Consider the following 16,683-nt stretch of genomic DNA (forward strand, 5'->3'; position numbering starts at 1 on the left):
GTGGCCCATGCAGGGATCAAACCAGCAACCTTGGTGTATTAGCACCACACTCTAATTGAGCTAACCGGCCACCCCAATATGTGGCTTTTTGTGTCTGGCTTTTTTCAGTCAATATAGTATTGTCAAGGTTCATCCATGTTGTAGCATCAATCACTACTGCATTCATTCCCCCCCCCCCCCCGCTCTTCACCCCCCCTCCACCCCACCCCCCCCCAGTCCCATTCAAGCCATTGTTTATGCTGGCTGCCATCCGTTCATGGCAGCACACAGTAGCCTACAGCAGCCCATGGCTGCTCACGCTGGCTGCTGGCCACTCACAGTAGCCTACAGCAGCCCATGGCTGCTCACGCTGGCTGCTGACCCCTCCTGGCACCACACCGTAGCCCACGCTGACCTCCTGCTGCTCATAGCAGCCCAACTCCAGGGAGAGCTGTTGTTCACAATCTTAGCTGTAGAGGGCGCAGCTCACTGGCCCATGTGGGAATTGAACCGGCGACCTCGGTGTTAGGAGCATGGCACTTCAACCACCTGAGCCACCAGGCTGGCCCGCAGTTGCCATTTTTAGTCTTTAGTTGCAGGGGATGCAGCCCACCATCCCATGTGGGAATTGAACTGGCAACCTTCTTGCTGAGAGCTCGCACTCTAACCAACTGAGCCATCCGGCCGCCCCTCTGGAAGCTCAGCAGCAGCTTGTTGTCTTCAATCTAGTTGTGGAGGGCGCAGTTCACTAGCCCATGTGGGAATCGAATTGGCAACCCTGTTGTTCAGAGCTCGCTCTCTAATCAACTGAGCCATCCGGCCATCCCGCTGCTTAAAATTTCTGAGTTCCTAAAGTCTGAGTTTCCTAGCCTTGTGTATAGGCCCATCTGCCTTTTCCCTTCCTCTCTACTCTCATTTCCAACTGTGCCTCCCTTTGGACACTATTTTCTCGTAGTGCCTATTGACTTAGGGTCATCCCGAATAGTCTGCTATTGTTCTGTGCTTTTCTGTGTCTTTATATGTTCTTCTACCCTTCACCTGCCCCCTGGCAAATTGATCTTTAGTCTTCAAAACTTTCCCCAAAGTTAATGTCATCTGTATTAATTCAATACCTGGTATAATCACAATAGTGCATATTTAATACACTATTGTAATAATTTATTTACCTATGTATATTCCTTGACTGAATTCCTTGTGGTCACAATTTTCTAATTACTTTGTGTGCCCATTACTTGACATGGGATCTCACACATAGAAGATGCTTAGTAAATCTTTTCTAAATAAAACCTGGTACAACCCACTTATTTTATAGATGAGGAAAATGAGTCGCCGAGATTTAAGTGACTTGTCAAACGCTGTCCAATAATTTGGTTAAAAATACTCATTAGTAGTGTTATTTGCATATTATACATCCTGTACTTACCTACATATTTTGTTCTTTTTTTCTGTGAACAAGGTTACTACAGATAAAACTGGGCTCTGGAGTCCAGATGGCTTTGATTCCTGATTCTGCCACATATTTTGGCCTTGAACAAGTTACTCAACCTCTTTAAGATTCAGTTTGCTCAGCCCTAAGATGGTAATAATAATTAATAGTTTCTTTATAGTATTGTTGCAAAGAATAAATTACATCTGAGTAAAGAGTTTAGAATGTTGCGCACAGAGTAAGCAGTAAATGTTGTCATCATTGTTATTATTAACATCTGTCATAGTTCATTGACCACTATGCCTCCTGGAAAAGGCATGAGATTTAGTTGTTATTACAAGCTGGTTCTGGTTCTCTTACAGGCATGCTGACTGATAGAACAGCGAGCATTTTCCGAGGCAACCAAATGAAACTAAAGCTGGTCAATATTCAAAGAGTTCAGATCTCTACAGCTGCATTTATAAAAGCTTTCTGCCATCACAAACTCGTTGAACTGGATGCTACTGCAGTACACACTGACCTCCCAATTCCAGACATCATAAGTGGACTCTGCAGCAATAGCTGGATCCAGCAAAACCTCCGCTGTCTCCTGTTGGACTCCACAAGCATCCCTCCAGATTCAAGACAACTGTTCTTTGGTCAGCTCACTGGTCTTCGCGTTTTAAGTGTTTTCAATGTTTGTTTTCATAGTGAAAACCTGGCTACTGTTTCTCAGTTACCAAAATTGGAAAGCTTGGATATCTCCAATACTCTGGTCAGTGACATCTCTGCACTCCTTACCTGTAAGGATCGACTCAAGTCTCTCACGATGCACTATCTGAAATGCCTGACCATGACCAAACCACAAATTCTCGCAGTCATTAGAGAACTTAAATGTCTACTTCACCTTGATATTTCTGATCACAGGCAACTCAGATCAGATTTAGCTTTTCATTTGCTACAGCAGAAGGATATTCTGCCTAATGTTGTGTCACTGGATATTTCGGGGGGCATTTGCATCACCGATGGAGCTGTAGAATTATTTATACGGCAGCGGCCTGCAATGCAATTTGTGGGACTGTTGGCTACGGATGCTGGTTATTCTGACTTCTTTACTACAAAGCAAGGCTTGAGGGTTTGTTCTTATTTGAAATAAGTTTGTTTCATTTGTTCAGAACATTATTAAGCTTTTGTTGTATATCAGAATCTAGGTATTACTTAGAGTAAGAATCTAGGTATTACTTAGCTTAGGAATTAATAATTATTGTGTAGCAGTAAGTTGTAGAAATATAACCTTAAACAAGATACAGTCCTGGCCTCTATGTCTTCTAGTCTAGCTTCATCATGATAAGTGCAGTCATTGATACATCACCTCCTATCTACCAGATGTCATGTTGTGCACGTTTCCTACTTTAATCCGTCCATTTTACAGTTGAGGAGATGGAAGCTCAGGGAGGTTAAGCTACTTATCCACAATCATAGAGCTATTAAATGGTATTGCTAGGACTTGTATGCAAGTCTTTGTGACTCTAAAACTTGTGTTCTTCACTTGTTAACAGCTAAATATAAGAAAGCAGGTGATCAACTTGGCTAATATCATTTTTGGTGACGGTATGACAGAGCAGTTTTAAAGAGCCTTAAGAAAAGCGTTTAGAACATTGCTGGAATAGTTTATAGCCCCTCAAGGTGCTATTTTTAAAGCAGCCTATGTTTAAATATTTATGTTATGGAATATTTCTTTTTTAAAACAGTGGCTTTCTTCCTCGACTGTACATTTTAATTACGTCGGAAGCTTTAAAATATACTGATGCCTGGGTCCCATTCCCCTAGTGATTCTGATTTAATTGGTTTGGGATTTGGCCGGGGCATCAAGATTTTAAAAGGTCCCAGGTAATTCTAATGTGTGCAGTTGAGTTTCAGAACCACCACTTAAAAACCCTTTCTTTATAATTATGCTTTATGTAATTCTTCCTAAGGTTAGAAAGTAAAGTGATTTGCAGTCATTGTTTTCACATTTTATTCTTTTGATTTGAAAACAGCAATTGTATTTTAAAGTCCTTTTAATTTTCTGGCATCTCTAATGAAAGCGGAAGCAAGCCATCAGTTACATCATTAGGCTTGATCGAAACAGATATAATTTGAACTTTCAGGTTAAATATGTATAGTAGAGAATTGTTTATCAGAATGTACACATAGGCCTATTTAAGATTAATATCATTTAATGTTACAGAGATCAAAAGACCACAGTGATTAAAGAAAACAGGAAGATTTGTTTCAGTAAACTTAACTCGTATACATGGAAGTTTAGTTTATTTTGAAAACTTAAAATTATGCATTATATACAATGTTGGATATTGTGGCAATGGAGAGACCACAAATCTTCCCGTTACTAAGAAACTCTAAAGATCTTAGCCTCATGTGGATTATAAGATATGATAAGTTTAAAAAGTGTGTTGCAGAAAACTTTTTACTTAAGAGAAAGGTATATCTTTCAAATTAGATGCACATATACTAAGTATTTTTGTTGTTTGAGTTGATCAAAACTTTGCTTACACTAAAATGGATAAAATTAAATGCTAGTGAAAACCTTCAAACAATATATTTTAATTCTTGCTCCCCAAATTAGAATAGACAACATGTACTTAATTACTTTAGAATGGGCAGAATAAAGGTATAAATTTCTAGTTGTAAATAACTCACAGGGATGTAATTAATATACAGCATAAAGAATATAATCAGTAATATCTTAATAACTTTGTATGGTGTCAGACGGTTATAGACTTACTACGGCGATTACTTTGTTAGGTATATAAGGGTTGTATACCTGCAACTAATATATGTTAACTGTATTTTAATACATTAAAAAAGAATAAAATGGGCAGCAAGGGCACCCACCATAAGTATTAAAAGCCATGCAACGTTTTCATTTTCTAGGAATCTCTTGATTCACTGGTTGGGTGTAGCACGAATCCCTGTGAGGGTTGTTTTGTAATGGTATCTGCAGGAGGTGAAGCTAAGGAGAGGATGGTGCAACAGCTTTCTGGTCTTCTGCTTGGTCTTGCTGTGGCTTATCCTTTGTTTCTCTTTCAGCTCTTAAAGCTCACAAAACTTTATAATTTATCCATTGTTTACGTTCTTAATGTGTAGGTTTTTCGGCAGTTGATCTATGTATAATACTTAAACTGTTTTGATGTAATTTTTAATTTGCAGATCACTAATTCTAAACATATTGCCGCATTTTTTTTTATTACTTCATACACACACAATTTTTTTCAGAACCAACAACCATTTGAGGGTAGGTTGCAAATCATGCTCCTCTACTCCATAATACTTAAATTCGTAAGAGCAAAGATATTCTCCTTAATGGCCACAGTGCAGTTAATAAGTTTCAGGAAATTTAACATTGATGCAATATTTTTATATAATCTACTGTACATATTTCCAGTGTTGATTATCCCAATAATGCTTTTCCTTTATAAAATACTTTTCCTTTTAATCCAGGATCATTTTTTGCATTCAGAAGTTACCATGTCTCTTTATAATTTAATCTGGAAGAGGTCCTTAGTCCTTCCCGTCTTTTGTGACCTTAATATTTTTGAATACAGACCATCTTTGTTCTGTTGGCATTTTAAAGAATGTTCTTCATTTTGGCTTTGTCTGATGTTTCCTCATAATTACATTCAGGTTCTTCGTCTCTAGCTGGCGTACCATATAAGAGATGTCATGTCTTCTCAAGAGTATCACATCCTGAAAGCACTCACTACCCCTCATTAGTCATGTTACTTTTTATCACATGGTCAAAGTATTGTTCAGATACTAGATAAAATATTCAGATACAGATAAAATATTATGTATGTAGTATTGTATTGTTTCTACACTATATAGATATTTTCCCTCTAATAGCGATATATAGGATACTGGAAGACTATGCACTTATCCTGGTCTTTATCAAACTTTCTGATCTAGATTTAGCATCTGTTGAGATTCTCACCTTAACCAATCTTCACTGAAGTGGTTGCAAAGTGATGATTTTCCAACTCCAGCCCTTCCTTCTACATTTAGCAGTAGGCATTCTGCTGTACGGAAGAGCCCTGCCTTCTCTATCTCTCTGTCTAACCTGTTCTCAGTGTGGACTCATTGATTCCTGTTGTTTTTGGTGGTTTATAATTAATTACTGTCCTTAATTATTTTGATGCTCAATTGGTCAGATTGGCCAATGAGAGCTTCACCGTTGTTGTTGCTTGAGTAATTCCTCACTTCCTGGCACGCCAAGATGTTCGAGGCTTCTTATACTCGTACTTCCCTATCGCAGCCCTGGAATTAGACATTTCTCCCGGAAGCCCTGGTTCTTTTAATAGGAAACCAATATTTGAGTATTAGGTGTGCTCATTGCTGTTGGGGTATCTTTGTTTTTAGCTCTTTTAGCAACCAGAGCTAAGAAATACATGAAGTAAGTTTAAAAATGATGCTTTCAAATGTCCGTCCACCATTCTTCTTTGCCTTTCCCCATTCTGTATGTGTATCTTCTCTTCCATAGTGAGAACCTTGGCTCCCAGCATTGAGCACATTTGCTTAATTCTACAATACATATGAGTTTCACAATTGCTGTGCCAATACTACTATGAAACACAAATCAACTGAAAAGAGTTTGCAGTTTTTTATCCTTGTAGATGGCGGGTATAGTCAAAGTACTAAACAGATATATTTCAGTTTTAGTCCCTATCTGTCTATCTATATATATAGATACATGGTGCAAAAAAAAAATGTATACACATTTTAAGAAAGGAAAACTGGATTAAAACTGTAATGCTCAATATATACTGATAACAAAGATGAATACAAGTCACGTTTGCCTTCTGCAACTACAAGAGGTGGTCAAAGTGGTTACCATCAGTGTCCAGACACTTATTACGGCGAACTACTGCTTGAGCAACGTTGACCAAAGTGTCCACTTGTATACATTTTTGTGGCACCCCTGGTGTATGTGTGTGTACACTTGTGTATACGTATATATACATATATATACACATATACACACACACACATTCTGCCCTTTGCTTTTTTTTTTTTTTTTTTTCTTTTTTAAGATTTTTTTTATTGGGGAAGGGGAACAGGACTTTATTGGGGAACAGTGTGTACTTCCAGGCCTTTTTTCCAGGTCAAGTTGTTGTCCTCAATCTTAGTTGTGGAGGGTGCCGTTCAGACTCAAGTTGTTGTCCTTTCAGTCTTAGTCGTGGCGGGCACAGCTTAGCTCCAGGTCCAGTTGCCATTTTCTAGTTGCAGGGGGCACAGCCCACCATCCCTTGCGGGAGTCGAGGAATCGAACTGGCAACCTTGTGGTTGAGAGGATGCGCTCCAACCAACTGAGCCATCCAGGAGCTCAGCGGCAGCTCAGCTTAAGGTGCCGTGTTCAATCTTAGTTGCAGGGGGGCGCTGCCCACCATCCCTTGCGGGACTCGAGGAATCGAACTGGCAACCTTGTGGTTGAGAGCCCACTGGCCCATGTGGGAATCGAACCGGCAGCCTTTGGAGTTAGGAGCATGGAGCTCTAACCCCCTCAGCCATTGGGCCGGCCCCTGCTTTTTTTATTTTTTACTTAACAACATGTTCTGGAAATCAACCCATTTCAGTTCATATTCTCATTCTTTTCTGTTTTTGTTTTTTTTTGATGGTAAAATACACATAACATAGGACACATAATTAATCATCGTAACCATTTTTGATTGTACAGTTCAGTGATACTACATACATTCATAATGTTGTGCAGCCATCACCACTGTCCATCTCTGTAGCTCTCTTCATCTTGTAAAACTGAAACTCTGTATTCATTAAACAATAACTCTCCATTTCCCCTTCTCCTCAAACCCTGGCAGCCCCCATTCTATTTTCTGCCTCAGTAATTTTGACTATTCTTAAGTGCGTCGTGTAAGTAGAATCATACAGTATTTGTCTTTTGTGGATTGGTTCATTTCACTTAGCATAATGTCCTCAAGGTTCATCCATGTAGCATATTGCAAAATTTCCTTTCAAGGTTGAATAATATCAATTACATATATATGTACCACATTTTGCCTGTCTGTTTATTGTTGATGGGCACTTGGGTTGTTTCCACATTTCAGCTTTGTAAATAATGCTAGTGTGAACATGGGTGTGCAAATATTTCTTAAAGACTCTGCTTTCAGTTCTTTCGGGTATATACCAAGGAGTGGGATTGCTAGATCAAACGGTTATTCTGTTTTTTATTTTTTGAGGAACTGCCATACTGTTTTTCATAGCTATACAATTTTATATTCCCACCAGTGGTGCACTAGCGTTTCAGTTTCTCCACCACCTTGCCAATACTTTTTTCCCCTTAATATTAGCCATCCTAAGGAGTTTGGGGTGCTATTAGTGAAGTTTTGATTTTGCTTTCTTTTAGTATAATGCATCTTGGCATCAGCTTATTGGCCATTCATATGTCTTCTTTGGAGAAATGTCTGTTCAAGTGCTTTGGCCAGTTTTGAACTGGGTTTTTTGTTGTTGTTTTGAGTTATAGGAGTTATCTGTGTGTTCTGGATGTTAATCCCTATGAGGTACATGACTTGACAGTATTCTATTCTGTGGGTTGTCTTTTTACTCTGTTGATAACTGTCTTTTGATGCCTCCAAAATTTTTTCTTAAAGTTTGATTTGTCTATTTTTTTTCTTTTGTTGGCCTGTGAACTTTGGTGTCATATCCAGAAAATTATTGTTAAATCTAATATCATGAAGCTTTTGGCCTGTGTTTTCTTGTAAAAATTTTATAGTTTTAGGTCTTACATTTTGGTCTTTGATCCAAACAAAAAAAAAGCCTGTTCTTGAAGATGAATGGTGAAACCTATTGGTAACATCTTTGTTTTTCAGGTTGCTGGAGGAGCCAATCTGAGCCAGATTTCAGAAGCATTGAGCCAATACAGAAATAGGTCTTGTTTTATGAAGGAAGCCCTCTACAGGCTCTTTACAGAGACTTTTTCAATGCAGGTGACGATGCCTGCTATTTTAAAGGTAACTGCACCTTAGAAAGGTGGTTTTTATTATTACTTCTTACTTGGTTCAATTAAAGTAGTTCACTAGACACATTGAAAACAGTAACTTATATGCCTTATTCTAGGTGCCCTCGTAAAGAAAAGAAAACAGTGTTAAACTTAACTGCTAGATCATCTTGTTTTGAACATCTGAATCAATTTGAATCATCCAGTGGTCTGAGAAAAGGATACTAGGACCATTATACTGTTTTGCCTGAAACAGGACTGATATGTTTATAAACATGAATTCACTTTGTTCTGAATGTTGTCTTTTATTCTTTCAGTCTTTAAATCTAACATCTGGTTTTCTGAAATAAACAATAACAGTATCCAATAAGAACAGAACAAAATAAAACAAAATAATAATAATTGGCCAGATCTCCCATTTTAAAAGTATTTTGTGAATGAATAGTGATAGAGCCAAACTTTGCATTGGTTTATGGAAGGGTGAATTTATTTGAAATGTAATTGGAAGTATTAAGTGATTTGGGAAAGAAATTGGCAATTACTTAAAATTAAATGTGACATGAAAATGAAAAGTCTTAAAGTCACCTCATCTTTATTATTTGCAATTCTTTGTAATCCCTTAAAAATAGGGCTATTTCTGTACCATGGGAGATTAGATTTATTCATAACTTAAAAGCAATACTGTATAAAGAAAAAACTCTGGACTTTTGTTTCCCATCTGTAATGAGGAGATTGAATTAGGTGTTCTAAAAGTCCTTTTCGTATCTAAGATTCTGTGATTTTTGAAAATCATGTTTCTTTTGGGTTCTACATACTTAAATTGCAGGTCATGGCAATCCAATGAAATCCTAACAGTAGTTTAACAATATAGAAAAAAGCCATTTTTCATAATAGAAGTAAATATCCAGGTCTGTCTGTAGGCTCCATGAGTTCATGCAGCTGTCAAAGGGAGGGGCTGTGGTCTCTTAAAATCATGGTTCACATGAGTATCAGCAGACCTATCTCTGAGGTGAGTCTGCTGTCACCTCAGTCAAATGATTATCCCTATTTGATTGACAAAACAGATCACATCGTCCCTGAATGGTAGAGTAGGTGTGTTCTAAGTGTAGTGCAACACCTTCATTTTACATTTATGTTCTAGGTCTTCCACAATCTGTCTTCTAGTTATCTTTCTAAAGTTATGTTTTATCACTTTTCAAATTCTTCCAAATTCCTTCCTCTCTAGGTGGAATCTTCCCATCCTTTTGTTCACTTTGTGTTTTTCCCTATTAGATTGCCCTTTCCTGGGAATCCTCTCTCCATTCCACCCCCACCTTTATCTGCTTCTGTCCATATCCTCTCTGAGACTTGTCTAAACGTTCTGTCGGAATGAAGCCTTTTGATTCCATACCAAAAATAATTGCTCCCTCCATAACTACCTTATATAGCACTTTATTTATAGTACTTTTCTTAATGGTGTTTTTTTTCAGTTTCATGTTTTGACATCTTCACAGTGTTACTTGTTTACATATCTCTCTTACAAGGCTTTATGCTAAGGAATTAGGGTGTAAGTGATTCATGTTTGTGTCACCTATAATGCTTACTACAATGCCTTATATGGAGTGAGGCTCAATAAATGATTATGAAATCATAGATGAGTAAATAGTGGTCCAGAGAAGGGAACTCACTTGACTAAAGTCATACAGCTAGTTAATGGCTGTGTTTGGATTAGAAGGTATTGCTGGTATCCTACAAAATAAATGCTGACAGTGGGGAAAATCTGTTACTTTCTCTCTCAATGAGTGAATATTTTTAAAAGAATGCTAATACTGTCATAAACCACTAAAAACAAGTTCATCTTCAGCTTGTGGCTGTAGGAATGAGGAATCATCCATTGGATTTGCCAGTGCAGTTCACAGCCAGTGCGTGCACCCTCAACTTAACACGCCAGGGCCTGGCCAGGGGGATGCCTGTTCGTCTGTTGTCAGAGGTCACCTGTCTACTTTTCAAGGCTCTGAAAAATTTCCCCCACTATCAGCAGGTAATTTAAATAGAATATTTGACTCTGCTTCTAACTTTGGGACAAATACATGAAGAATATGTATTATTTAGTTCTGATTTTTCATCGTATCTGAAAGAAGGAGAGAGAATAGATAAGGAATTCATGTTTGTTGTAGAAAAAACAGGAAATACGGATAAGCAGTATGGTTTACATTTTTTAAATTTCTCAGAAACCAGTTATCCAAACCATCCATTAACATTTTGGTCCATCCTCATAGGCTTAACATCATACATGAAGCTTAAATTGAATTGAATTATAGATCTAAATATAGAAGTTAAAACCATAAAACTAGAAGAAAACAGTAGGAGAAAATATTTTTGACCTTGGAGGAGGCAGTTTTCTCAGGATGCAGAAAGCACACATCATAAAAGAAAAATTAATTGGAATTTATCAAAATTAAAAGTTTGCACACACCAAAAAACATTAAAAAATGAAAAGGTAAGCCATGAGCTGGGAAGTACATTTTATATATAGGACAAAGGTCTTTTATCCAGAGTATATAGAACTCTTAATTCAGAAACACAAGACAAACCAATTTTTAAGAAAGGCAAAAAATTTGAACAGACATTTCACCAAAGAAGATATGGAGATGACAGATGAGCACATGAAAAGATGCTCTGTATCTTTAGTCATCAGGGAATTGCAAATTAAAACCACAGTGAGTTACCACTGCACAACCCCTAGATTGGTTGAAATTAAATGACTGACAATACCAAGTATTGGCAAGGGTGTGGAGCAACAGATTCTCACATATTGATGTTAAGAATGAAAAATGATACAACTACCAGTTCAACAATGTCATAGTTTTTTCTTAAATGTTAGACATACACCTTCCAGATTACCCAATCATTCTATCCTTAGAGAAATGAAATAATAATGTATAAAGACTTACACATGAATGTTCATATCTATATTCATAATTCTCCCAAACTGAAAACTTTCCAAATGTCCCACAACAGGTGAATAGATAAATTGTGATATATTCATGTAAGGGAATATTATTTGGCAATACAAATGAATGAAGTACTGAATAAAGTATATGGATGAATCTCAAAAATATGCTGTGCAAAATAAGTTGGACACAAAAGAGTAGATACTATTTGATTCCATTTATTTGAAAACTTATATAATGACAGTGTAATTTTCTGGGATTGGTGTTTGCAAGGTCAGAAGTGACTGGAAGGGGCACGTTGGAACTTTGGAGTGATGGAAATAGTTTTTTCTTGATTGTAGTGGTGGTGGGTGGTAGTGTACACAGCTGTATAAATTTGTCAATTCTAATTAAAGGGTGTACTTAAAATGGGAATTAGTGTTTAAAAATACAGTAAGAAAGGTGGTCTTACCTCATTTAAAAAATTTTTATTTCTACTTTCTCTTAAAAAGTTGGAAGATCTTTCTCAATTCAGTCTTAATTCACACGTGGCAATCATCAGTTGGAGCTGAATAATAACCACCTATATGAGGGCATGAATTCTCCAGTTTGGCATAATTCCTACGACTCTTCTGTTGTTTCACACTCAACCCTCTTACTTGTTTATGTTACTGCCTAGTTCCTATTGGCATTTGAGATTTGCTGACCCTGCCTCATATATTATACTTCTGTCATACTGGCCTACTCTTGGACCTTCAAAGAGATGTTATATTTTTCTGTTCCGATAGCTTCCCCAGGAAGCCTTTTGTTTCTTTCTTATCTGTAAAGGCCCAGTTCAGCCCCTAACAATCTTAAGTAGAAAGTAGAAGCTCTGTCATAGTTATGAGTGGTAAGGACATTTGTTATTTAGTAGGTTGACCAGGCTTCAGGTAATTGATTTGGACTGACATACAGGCAGGCCACTCTCCACATAGATCCTTGTGGGGTTCAGGGGGAAGAGACCCCATCTTTAAAAAAAAAAAAATGGAAGCATTGTTTTTTAGGCACAGGTGAATGTGACAGTTTATTGGTAAGATTAAATGAAGAACTTGGAGAGGGCCAGGTGCACCGTGAGTTCTCAATAAGAAAAACTCGTTGTAGCACCTTCCAAATTCTTAGAACCTTTATTTAGAATGGAGTATACATTTGCTCAAAATTTTTCTTTATTCTTTTATAGTTGCAGAAGAATTGTCTTCTCTCCTTAACCAATTCCAGGATTCTTGTGGATGTTCCATTTGACAGGCAAGTTCTAAAACTTGGTCATCTGATTTTGGGGTGTTGACCTGTGTTACTCTGAGCATTGTTGGCTTTTGGGTTATTAGTTTAGCAAGGGTCTGATTAAAGCTGGGATAACTTATTTGAGGAGAATGCTCTGTCGAGCCTCTTCCACTGAGGTGATTGGAAGTACCCTGCCTATAAATGTTGTATCCCAAAATCTGATTCCAGTTACGGGCAGTGGGTGGTAAGAGCATGGGCTCTAGGGAGTCAAACATACTTGGATTCAAGTTCAGCCCTTTCATTATATTTGCACATGGGTTTCCTCATTTGTAAAATAGTGACTCTTACGAGGATTAGATACGGTAATGTTTGTAAAGTATTTTATCATAGTGCCTAGCTTAAGTACAAGCTGTTCTAAACATTAGTCATTCTTTTTATTTTTTTATCAGTAATAATTTTTTAAAAAAATCCTCATTCTGGACTCCAGAGGGATTCTTCTTGAGGCTTTTGTAATCTCCCACATTCATGAGTTCAAAAAACCTTTATAATACCTTGTTTCCCCGAAAGTAAGACCTAGCTGGACCATCAGCTCTAATGTGTCTTTTGGAGCAAGAATTAATATAAGATCCAGTCTTATGTTACTATAACACCCGGTCTATATAATATAATTAATATATTAATATATGAATATAACATTAATATAATATTAATATAATATAATAATACAATATAATATAATATAACATGTAATACAATATAATATATAAATTATATATATAATGTAACCAATATAATATAATACTGGGTCTTATATTAATTTTTGCTCCAAAAGATACATTAGAGCAGATGGTCTGGCTAGGTCTTATTTTCAGGGAAACACGGTAGTTGCTGCCAACAGCAGGAAAGTTAAGCATAGGCTCACATGAACAAAGCCTGTGGTTTGTGGGTACTGGGCTGGAGGCAAAGCCATGCTCACATCTAATTGAATTGTGTGCTTAAAATGGGAGTTGACTTCTAAAAATACTATAGGGCAAGTGGTCCTCCTCATTAAAAAAAAAAAAATCTATATCATATATATACACCTGTATTACCACCTTCTCTTGAAAAGTTGGAAAAGCTTTCTCAACTGTCTTCATTCCTACATGGCAGCCATCAGTTTGGAGCTGAGTAACAGCTTCCCCTATAAAAAGGCATGAATTCTCTCTAGCTAATTGATTTGTTGGCTGTGGCATTTTAACACTGTCTGTAAGTCAGATTACAGGTTCTACCTCTTAGGGAACTTTTCTTTTTCAGACTCACCATAGTAGAAACTGATTGCTAAAAAAATGTCTTTCTTAAATCTGCCCATTTTTCTCTGAATCCTGTGCATCTTGCTCACATTCTTATTTGCATGTTCTCTTCTTCCTCTTCTGATCTCTGGCCAAATGCTCTTGGTTTTCATACTTGAGACTTTAGAAGTCCAAGACTACTTTTGTTACAGGGTTTGGGGGGGAGGGGCTAAGAGATTTCTTCTGTCCTCATACACAGTTTTGCAGAATTTATTGTGAGAAAAATACTATTTTTCAGGTTTGATGCTGCCAAGTTTGTTATGAGTTGGCTCTGTAAGCATGAAAACCCCAAGATGCAAACAATGGCAGTGAGCATCACTTCTATTCTAGCCTTGCAGGTATGTGATTGCTAAGGGCAAGATCTCTCTCCCCTTAGCTTTGATGGAGCTTTGATGGAGATCTACTATTTCACTTTTGGCTCTTTGTCTGTTTATAGCTCTCCCCTGAGCAAACTGCACAACTTAAAGAAGAGCTCTTCATGGCAGTTAAGGTAAGTTGATCGTCACTTTTATAACTTTTTTTTTTTCAATAAAAGTAATTTATGAACATAGTTTTAAAAATCAAATTATTCTAAAAGGCCTGTAAAATGAAAAATCTGTAAGACCTGCTCCCCAGAATAAGTTACTCTCTACTATTACAGCTATTTCTTGTGATATTTACCTCCCCATCTCTACATACAATGCTTAAAACTGTAAATTTCTTTTGCAATTTCTTGATTTATCAGGTTTAGATGTGATTTAGTGATTCTGTTGCTATGGAAAATAAGAGCTTGGCTCTCCTACATATATCTCTACAAATTCCCTCCTCTCTCCACCCCCAGCAAACTTATATCACAATTTTAATAAATCAATAATCAGTGTTTACATTATGATTATGCTAACGTTGTTCCCTAAAAAATGTATATCATTGTCTTAAGACTTGAGCTTCTTTTTTTCCCCCTCAGAGAGTTGTATTTCCTGAGACCTTTCTATTCTCATTGCCTTTGTATGTTCTTTTGAGTTGCTGGCTTTTTTCTAATATAGGATTTCTTTACATAAACTTTTTTTTTTTTTTTTTTTAAGATTTTTTTATTGGGGAAGAGGAATAGGACGGGAACAGTTTGTACTTCCTGGACTTTTTCCAAGTCAAGTTGTTGTCCTTTCAATCTTAGTTGTGGAGAGTGCAACTCAGTTCCAGGTCCAGTTGCTGTTGTTAGTTGCAGGGGGTGCAGCCCACCATCCCTTGCGGGAATCGAACAGGTAACCTTGTGATTGAGAGCCTGCACTCCAACCAACTGAACCATCTGGGAGCTCAGAGGCAGCTTATTGACCTCATTCTAGTTGCAGAGTGCGCAGCTCGTTGGCCCATGTAGGAATCGAACTGGCAGCCCCATTGCCCAGAACTCGTGCTCTAACCAACTGAGCTACCCATCAGCCCCTTTTTATTTGAACTTTTGAATGATATGAGATGCATGTATTTTTCTCCATTGGGCTGTTTGTCTGTTTTTACTTTATTTATAGAATGTTTTGCCATACAATAATTAAAATTTTTTATGTGGTTGAATTTTTTTCTTTTATGCTTTGCAATTGATAGCACACTTTATTTTTTTAAATACCTCATTTTTTTATTTTTTATTTTATTTATTTATTGGGGAACAGTGTTTTTTCTCCAGGGCCCATGAACTCCAAGCTTCAATCTAGTTGTGGAGGGCACAGCTCAGCTCCAAGTCCAGTCACCGTTTTCAATCTTAGTTGCAGGGAGCGTTTTCAATCTTAGTTGCAGGGAGCGCAGCCCACCATCCTATGTAGAAATTGAACTGGCAACATTGTTAAGAGCTCATGCTCTAACCAACTGAGGCATCCAGTTGCCCCCTGAATACCTCATTTTTTAAATCTATGGTTTCTTTTTTTTTTTCTTTTACATGTAAATCTTTGATTTGGAATTTTTTTGAGATATAGGGGTCTGTTTTTTCTTCTCAGTGTCTGCCCAGTTGCCTTTGTATCCTTTATTGAATAATTTATCTTTTCTCTGTTGTTATACATTACCATCTTTATCATATATTAAATTCTCATATATATTTTTCATCTATTTCTGGACTTCATTCTGTTTCATTAATTTGTATGTCTTGTTACATGTTGGTGTCATGCTTTTTATTTACCAGTTTTATGAATCCTCTGATAGTTAAGATCTTTCTTTGGAGTTTTTTTCAGTTATCCTTATGTGTTTGTTTTCTGTGTGAACACCAGAGTTGGCTTGTCTAGTTCTAAAAAATCTCTCTTTTCTTTGGGATTGTGTTAAATTTATAGATTGACTTAGACGAATTGACATCTCTGTGATATTGATTCTTCCTACCTGAGAACAATGTGTGTTATTCCATTTATTCTGTCTTTCATGTCCCCCAGAAGCATGTGGTTGTTTTCTTCATGTTGATAGTGTATATTTCTTACATTTATTCTTAAGACTGTTACCTTTTGCATTGCTGTTATAAGTGGAATCTTGTGAATATTTGGTATCTAGCCAGTAGGTTTGGGGGATAAAAATCAACAGTGATTTTGGATGTGTTAATTTCTGAGATGCTTGAGATGTCAAGTAGGCAGTTTGATGTATGAGTTGCAGCTCAGAGGAGTGGACAGGGCTGGAGAAATAATTTGAGTCTTCACTTCTGGTATGGAATGCAATCACCTGAGAAGTGTGGAGTATATATAGGGAAAAGAAAAGGGCTAAAACAAGTAGGTTGGAAGAGAAGGAGGAGCCAGAACAGGAGATAGAAAAGGAGCATCCAAAATGAGCTAGAAAAGCAGGAAAGAGTGGTGG

General features: G+C 37.1%; 1 protein-coding gene across 1 annotated transcript in view; it reads left to right on the forward strand.

Moving 5' to 3' along the window:
- ZYG11A (zyg-11 family member A, cell cycle regulator) overlaps positions 1 to 16,683 on the forward strand; it is a 45,106-nt gene that overhangs the window by 7,749 nt on the left and 20,674 nt on the right. Inside the window, exons 3-8 of the mRNA XM_019742793.3 lie at positions 1,768 to 2,519; positions 8,266 to 8,406; positions 10,237 to 10,413; positions 12,522 to 12,586; positions 14,129 to 14,228; positions 14,327 to 14,380. Of these exons, the coding sequence (XP_019598352.1) occupies positions 1,768 to 2,519; positions 8,266 to 8,406; positions 10,237 to 10,413; positions 12,522 to 12,586; positions 14,129 to 14,228; positions 14,327 to 14,380 (1,289 nt within the window). The remainder of the gene's footprint in view (positions 1 to 1,767; positions 2,520 to 8,265; positions 8,407 to 10,236; positions 10,414 to 12,521; positions 12,587 to 14,128; positions 14,229 to 14,326; positions 14,381 to 16,683) is intronic.

The sequence above is a fragment of the Rhinolophus sinicus genome, chromosome 14 (assembly GCF_057876585.1).
Source record: "Rhinolophus sinicus isolate RSI-liver-muscle chromosome 14, RSI-T2T, whole genome shotgun sequence".
Lineage (NCBI taxonomy): Eukaryota > Metazoa > Chordata > Mammalia > Chiroptera > Rhinolophidae > Rhinolophus > Rhinolophus sinicus.